This window comes from Electrophorus electricus, chromosome 12 (assembly GCF_041902795.1).
Source record: "Electrophorus electricus isolate QZ-2024a chromosome 12, ASM4190279v1, whole genome shotgun sequence".
Classification (NCBI taxonomy): Eukaryota; Metazoa; Chordata; class Actinopteri; order Gymnotiformes; family Gymnotidae; genus Electrophorus; species Electrophorus electricus.
This window is the reverse complement of record NC_137508.1, coordinates 27,159,545-27,167,500: the sequence shown is the minus strand read 5'-3', so window position 1 is coordinate 27,167,500 and position 7,956 is coordinate 27,159,545. Positions and strand designations below refer to the sequence as shown.

Genomic DNA, 7,956 nt, shown 5'->3' with positions numbered 1-7,956 from the left:
TTTATTTTATGTGGTTAGACTGTAAATGAGGTCTCTACCTCTATTTAAATTTGGAAATGTATTAAGGTTGAATGAACACATTTTTACACCTCTTTGTCCATTCCGGAGTTCTCATGTGCCATGTGTCTGTGCTGCGGTTTTCCGGCACGCTAGAGGGATTCTTCCGTCCTTCAGGAGTCGCTGTGTTTGCATTTCCCACTGGCTTCTGCTGTCCTGTCAGCCGCTGGCTGTCACCTGAGGGACTGACTGGGCCCTGTCACAGGCATGTCTCTGGGGAACGTTCTCCAGAAGAGAGAGTGCCGTTTCGGGTGTTTTGTTCTGTGCTCCCTCTTGGTCCGTACCAGGAGTCTTTGTGCCGTCTCGGAGATTCTTCCCGCAGATGCATAAAAGCTCATAACTTTAGGGATGCGACATAGTCATTTTGATTCTCATATAGGCTGGGAGACGTGTAACCGAGTGCTTTCACAGTGCTTCCTAATATCCTACAGCCATGCGTGTTGCCTCTTTATCAGCGAATGAGTTTAGATTTGTAATATTTTTACAAGGAAAGAGCTGGACAGTTCTTGTGCTGTAGGTCTGTGAGTGTCTAGGCAGAGTGAATTACAGGACTGCGGGAACGCTGCAGCAGGTTTGAATTCCATTCTGCCTCGCGCTGTTGACATCGCCTAAAGTGATGCAAAGCAGAACTCTTCCCGAAAAACACACTTTAAAACCTTGCTTTTTCCCGTGTGTGTGTGTGTGTACGTCTCTACATCCCTAACCTGCAGTGCACCTCTCCTTGCAGGTATTCTGGATGTAATTTACTTGTCAGACAAGTACCACGACACTCCTGAGATGAAGGCCTCCAGAAGACTGCTGGACATGGCGGGAGTCACTTACAGGTGGGTCTCCCGGGCCCTGAGGGTCTGGGGTCCACGAAACTTTAATTTACATCCTTTAGATGACAGTGACAGCAGTAGAACAGGCCTGCACGCGTGAGGGAGAGCGCGGGAGAGATGGCTGCAGTAATGACCCCTTCAGGGAACCATGCATGGCCAGTAACAGGAGGCCTCTCTAGCCTCAAACAAGCTGAATAAGCCTGACAGAGGGAGGGTGATGGAGCAAGAGAGGCGGTCGTGATCACTTTTTTAAAATGTATTAATTTATCTTGCCAGGGGAAAAGACGTATTAATTTTACCTGTCTTCCCTGGGCAGATCGAGAAAGGCAGTGACATCCAGATAAATTACACTATACGTCGTTAGCCAGTCAGGCATGAAACGGACAAGCTAGGCCCTGTGAGTTGGACATAAAGACACGACACGTTTCGGCTGGTGCGGTTAACAGTGCCACGCAGAGCTGAAATATTGGGCTTGTTTTAAGCCAAGAGTTTCATATGTCTGGCAGGCTTACAGTTCTCAGAATATTTTACTCCTGTGGGCAAAGTGTCCTGTCCAAATTGGCTGATTTGCTGGCAGAACACTCCCCGCTTTCATCTGTTGGGTTTTTCTTTTTAAAAAAAATCTTTGTCTGTTTTTCTCTGACTGTATCTGACTTGGTGCCTGGACTACCAACCGAGGCAATCTGGTCTTGTTGAAGATGCCTTGAAGCGGGCAGTTTATCTATAGCGTATGAAGAGTGTGGCACTGGTTGACCGTCAGTGAGGCACTGACACGAGGGTGTGAAGCTGCTTTCGGAGGTTGAGAGACACAGCCTTTTCTTCTCGCGTGTTTCTCCGTCCTTTTACTGTATGGGGAGAGGTGCTGAGGTTTTGGCTGGCTCAGTTTAGTCTGTGGCTGGTTGAATTTGCAGCTACAAAAAAAAAGGGGTGGGGGACACACTGCCTGGCCAAAAAAAAAAGGTCCCACTAATATTTCGTTGGACCGCCTTTAGCTTTGATTATGCAACGCATTCGCTGTGGCATCGTATCCACAAGCTTCTGCAATGTTGCACTTATTTTTCTCTAGAGTTGTGTTAATTTTTCCCCCCAAGATCTTGCATTGGTGATGGGAGATTTGGAGCACTGCGCAAAGTCTTCTCCAGCACATCCCAAAGATTCTCAATGGGGTTCAGGTCTGGACTCTGTGGTGGCCAATCCATGTGTGAAAATGATGTCTCATGCTCCCTGAACCACTCTTTCACAATTTGAGCCCCATAAATCCTGGCATTGTCATCTTGGAATATGCCCATGCCATCAGGGAAGAAAAATTCCATTGATGGAATAACCTGGTTGTTCAGTATATTCAGCTGACCTCATTTTTTTTGGCACATAATATTGCTGAACTTAGACCTGACCAACTGCAGCAACCCCAGATCATAGCACTGCCCCCACAGGCTTGTACGGTAGGCACTAGACATGATGGGTGCCTCACTTCAGTTGCCTCTCTTCTTACCCTGATGCACCCATCACTCTGGAACAGGGTAAATCTGGACTCATCAGATCACATGACCAATCTCATTCAAGATTGTTTTCCGACCACATTCCTTCCTCGAAGATGTTTCCCTGCTGTCCTTCCACGTTTTAATAATGTGTTGGACAGTTCTTAACCCGATTTTAGTAGTTTCAGCAATCTCCTTACATGTTTTCTCTGCTTGATGCATGCCAATAATTTGACCTTTCTGAAACAGATTAACATCTTTTTCCACGACCACCGGATGTCTTTCGACATGGTTGTTTAACAAATGAGAAGCTACCCACTGCATCAGTTAGGGTGAAATAACTTGTTGCCAGATGAAACATAATCACCCATGCAGTAATTATCCAATGGGAGGCTCTCACCTGTTTGCTTGGATAAATCCAGGTGGTGACCTCTTTTTTTTGGCCAGGCAGTGTATATAGTGTAGGGCCTATAATTTGCAAATCACTGAATATGCGCAGTGTCTTAAATCCAGTCCATATCAGTGACCCCTAAATCACAGCTTCTCCCTGTCAGGTACCAGAACATCGATAACCGAGCCCACTGTAGCCAGCAGAACCTAATGGATAAAGAAGGAAGCGTCACTGATGGTTAAAACGCTTCAGTAACAATGCCTGCTTTGAGGCACAGCTGCAGGGTTGTGTAAGGCACGGACACACAACTGGGAGCTCCTGTCCACTCGGATCCTGCATGACTGCTTCTAAGTAACGATTTTGACGTTTTAAGAAGTTTTTGTTTGCAAAGTTTTGTTTCTCTGATCACCTGGTGGACATCCAGTTTTTTACGTTTAAAATGAGTGCAAATCGACTTGAGCAAATGGAGACTTTGCAGACAATAGCACAGCTTGATAAATGTTCATTTAAATTCAGCAATTTTGTATCTCATTTGTTATTGATATAAGATTCAACAATTTAATAAGATGCAAAAAACAAGCATACCAGCTGTGTATGTTGTTCAGCCTCTCTTGTCTGTAAATATCGGCCTCAGCCGTTGGGAAGAACCCATATCGCGGTTCCACCAGGTCCTGCTCATATTAAGAAGAGTTCAGAAGCAAACACGACTGGTCTGTAATTTGCAGCTACTGCAGGCTACTGTCGGCCGCCCAGCTGCTCTCCAGAGGACACGCATTTTAAATGGAGAATTATTATTATTATTATTATTAATAATAATAATAATAATAATTCTCAAATAAAGCTGCTTGCATTATTTAATGTTTGGATGCAGAGAACTACCCATGGGTCATTTAAAAAAAAAAAAAAATTCCATGGCTAGTTTGAGTGAGGAACTTTGTTGGAGAAGAGTCCGAGTCAGTCGTATCGGTTTGTTTATATCCACGTCTGTTCTTGCTTCTGTCTTCAGAGGTGTGCACACTAGAACCTACAATTATCTGTATTTGGGTTGGCAGACAAAGCTGCAAAGTTCCAAACTCATTTTCACGTAGATGTTTGAACCGCAGCGTGGGTCTGTCAGGCTGGGAACCAAATGAATTAGGCTGTTGTAAACCTGTCATTTTACTCTAATTCCAGCATCTGTTTGTGACAACGTTGGCTTTTTGTCATGATAAAGACATCAAAAAGCGGTGTTTCCATCTCTCTAATCAACTCCACCTTGCTGCAGCTCTGGGAATTAAGAAAATTTTGACCATTACTCTAAAGTGTAAAACTGTCTACCCATAAGGCCTTGGGGTTTAATTTTGTGTATTTCCGTTTCAGGTAATTCATCTGCCACTCACGGGATGAAACACACAGTCACTGATCTAAATTAGACGCCTTTGTGATCCTCTTAACAACCCGTGGGACTAAAACATATGAATGTTTCAGGAGCTCACCTTTTTAATTACTTCTGTTTTAATATTTAATACTTTAATGACACACATTTTAATATATATCCACAGGGTGGCACATTCTTTCCTTTTATCTCCCACATATGTCCTTCACGTTTGTGTAATGAGGCCCAGGGGGAAGTATGTGCTGGAGTGCGGAGCTCTGGGTGAGGAGCAGTAGAGGCCTTGGTGTGGAGAAGATTCTTGGTCCATTGTGTACCTGCTGTTTTTAAAGTTCTACAGTAAATGTGCTCCTAAGACTCCTGTGAGGATACGAAAGAAACCCTCCTGCCCACAGATGAGCGCAGTGCGGTTCTTTTGCAGGCTTGTTCCTGCCGGCTGTCTGCAAGAGCAGACAGGTTAGTTCCCGTACCGCCTCTCGAAGGTTTGCCCTCGGCCTGTGGAAAATACTTCCCGCGTTACCGCAATTATTGCTGTCTCCACTCCCTGTGTCTCTCCGGCGCCGTACCCCCCTCCGGTCGCCGAGCTGCTATTCCGATGGTCGGCACTTTAATTCGAGCGCCGAATGGATAGCACGCCCCACGGAAGATTAGAACGACCTTCTCGACCCAGAGGCGAGAAGCCAAACGTCTGGTTGCCTGGTCAAGTGCGGGAGATGTTGGCTGTGCGGGGGGCCGGAGTGGGCAGTCTAGTGTTTGCTCTGCCTCCACGGCTGTGATGAAGACCCAGAAGATGATGATGAGCTGAGAAGTGCGGAGGAAGGCAGACATCGGAACAGCCTTCCCCTGCTTGGCAGGGTGAGCTAGTCTGTGACCCTCGTCATCACGTTTCCCCTGAGGCAGAGTTGGGGAGTAACACAAAGGGGCTGTGCAGGCTTTTACATTTGCTATAGTACTCTTAATAATATAATAAAATTATTATTATTATTATTATTATTATTATTATTATTATTAATTCATTAATCATATTACATTCTAGAATTATTTTTAAAAATCTTGTTCAGATTTCTAAGGGTGTGTTTTGTGTGGCGAGCTTAAACACCTGGAATGTGTTTTGAGAGCAAATTCCAAAAAGGAAACAAAGCGAAACTGCAAAGGAAGCGACTGTGTTGATGCCTGTGAACGGTGGAATGAAGCGCTGCAGTGTCTGAGAGGGCAAAGGAAAACCGCTCGAGTCAGGACTATCGGAAGAGGGAGAGAGTGGATTTTAAGTGAAAATGGGGCCCCACTCTAGTGTGGTGGGCTGTCACGGCAGGGCGTCTGCTGATAAAGTCTGCTGACCCGGGTCCGGTACGAGTGCCGTAGGGCTGGAACCCCCCCCAGGGAAGGAGGCTGGGAAATTGACTGCCGCACACCTGCTGTATGTTGGAGCGGACTGAGGAGGTGATATGGTGTGAGCGCACTAGCTGACTCTCTCATCCCTCTTTTTGCGCTCTTTCTCTCCTGTTTTTTCTTTTCCACTCTTTCTGTAGCTCCCGTGCTTCAGCCGGTGAAGACGTGTATTTATATTAAACACTTTGTGAGGTGAATTATTTAGGCTTTTCTACCCGTGTCATCCTGAGAGTGGCTGGTTTTGTTTTTTTTCTGTGTTTCAGGCAGTTTAAGCCAAAACGTGACCGGATCATCATTGACTTTAACACCATCAGTCACTCGGGAGTGAACGGCACAGAGAAGGTGCACTCACCATGAATATCAAACACTTCTCAAATACTCACCAGTACCCAATATACACAACAGCCCTTAAATACCAAATGATTTTTGTAATGAACCATTTCCATAACACTGGATTGCTGAAATAATCCAGAAATGCAAACAATTTTTTCTTAATGTGCAATTGCATACTAACAGCACTTTCTGCACTCTGAAATGCTAAATATTAATGTACTAAACAATACTGAAATACTGATTAAACTAAACTGCTGAATGTTAATAAATGAGAAGCTGCACTTGAAAGAACTCAAAGGAAATCTTGTAATTTGTTCTGTATCATTCAAACATATTCAACAAAACCTATTTTACACATTTTCTTTGCATAGATGCTGTACTTGTGCATTACTTGATTGTGGCAGTAGTGTCTATTTTGTAACGCAAGAATTAAATGTCTCACTTGGAACCCTTTTTTGATTGATTGATTGATTTTTAAAATTTTTTCCCCCCTCTGAGATTAGCAGTGCAGAAGTTCTCTCTGAAACGAAACAAACGACGACGTAGCTGTGCTGAAAATGGGTGTGAATTAGAGTAAGCTTGAGGAGAAAACGGGTTGAGTGTGTTGGGATTCTTGTGTTACTCTGGAAAGAAAGTTGAAATGCAACCAAGCTGGTGAGGCTGAATTTCTTATTTGCCTTCTCGAGCCGTTTCTGAGTTCTGTTTTGTTACGGTGGCTCTAATTAAAATACATAATAAACATGTTGTTCTGCCTGCGGCTGTGTTGCTGCCTGGCCACGGGTAAAACGTGACTTCATCTCCCCAGTCGTTGCAGAGGCTGGCCTGGTGCACGCCTGGTTTGGGGTGACCTTGGGTAGAAATCCAACTGGTAGCAGATTTTAATCTTCTCGCTCTGCCAGTGTCGCCATGTGAAACCACTGCATCTCTCGGCGGTCGCTACGAAACGAGCCTGGTAATGTAGCTCGCTGGAACCATCGTAAGGTACATGAAAACTCCTCAGGTGAATAATTATTTTTCCTTTTAAAACCAAAATCAAACAAACAAACAAAAAAAAAGACGCACTGAAGCAGATTATTGCTTTGCATATCTTTTCCTTAGTTGCTCGACTTTGTGGTGAGTGACCATTAGGTGGCAGCATTGCTTTAAAAGGAGCCTTTGACCCCTTTGTGGGTTTGGTTCGGAACAACCAACTCCTTTTTCAAACTGGAATCTGTTTTTTATTATTGTTTTCATTTATATAGTACTGTTCTCAAACTCAAGGACACTTTACAGACATGTATTACATTTGAGGTGGGCGTCGAGCTTGGCAATCCAAACGGAATGAGAAAAATCAGCAAGGCTTAAATATTCAAATATGTGAAGTATACGCCAGTGCATCTGTATTGTGTATGTACAGAACTTTTACACTGAGTGTGTATGTTTACGCACGCATGTGTGTTTTGTTTACGTTTACATTTACAATATCTGGCAGATGCTCTTATCCAGAGTGACTTACAAAAGTGCCTTGTCTGCTTGGAAATAATTTAACCATAATGCTGGTGCCTAGTTTTTTTGTTTTTTTTTTTGTATTCTTTTCAAATAAATTATGTAAAGAATGGAGGTGTGTGTGAGAGACTTTTTTTTTTTTTTTTTTTTCAGCTTTTTTTTTTTTTTTTTTTTTTGGCATGGGTTTTGTACCACTCGTGACAATATTAGGAAATCATTAGGAGTGGCTCTTGGGTTTTGAACCCATGTCAGGGAAAGAAAGCATTACAGCACAGTTTCTCAGTCAGTAACAGACCGATGGGGCCCTGTGTTGACACTAGCACAATCGCCTCTAGTTTGCCTGACTCTTAAAAGACAACATTTTAATCTTCGATGTCAGAAGATAGGGTCTCTCTGCAGTGTGCTGTTGGCGTTGGCCGTGCACCAGCTCTTGCGAGAGACACGCCGCAAAGTCAACACAGTTTCAATGAATAATGATTACGGCTGGCACGCGACACCCTGGTTCTTGAGGTTCAGCTGGCTGACGGCCAGAATAACTAAAGGAATTTTGAAGAATGTTACTAAGTAGTGATAAGGTAAAAAGAAGACAGAATTTGGGCGATGGCCAATATAATTAACCTCCTTAACCAC

The 7,956-nt window shown here is 43.9% G+C and overlaps 1 protein-coding gene across 1 annotated transcript in view; it reads left to right on the top strand.

The window, feature by feature from the left end:
* The window catches only part of dctd (dCMP deaminase), a 13,237-nt gene extending 6,943 nt beyond the window's left edge, over nucleotides 1-6,294 (top strand). Inside the window, exons 5-6 of the mRNA XM_027017957.3 lie at nucleotides 785-881; nucleotides 5,772-6,294. Coding sequence (XP_026873758.2) covers nucleotides 785-881; nucleotides 5,772-5,865 — 191 coding nt within the window. The 3' untranslated portion in view covers nucleotides 5,866-6,294. The remainder of the gene's footprint in view (nucleotides 1-784; nucleotides 882-5,771) is intronic.
* The last annotated feature ends 1,662 nt before the right edge of the window (nucleotides 6,295-7,956 follow it).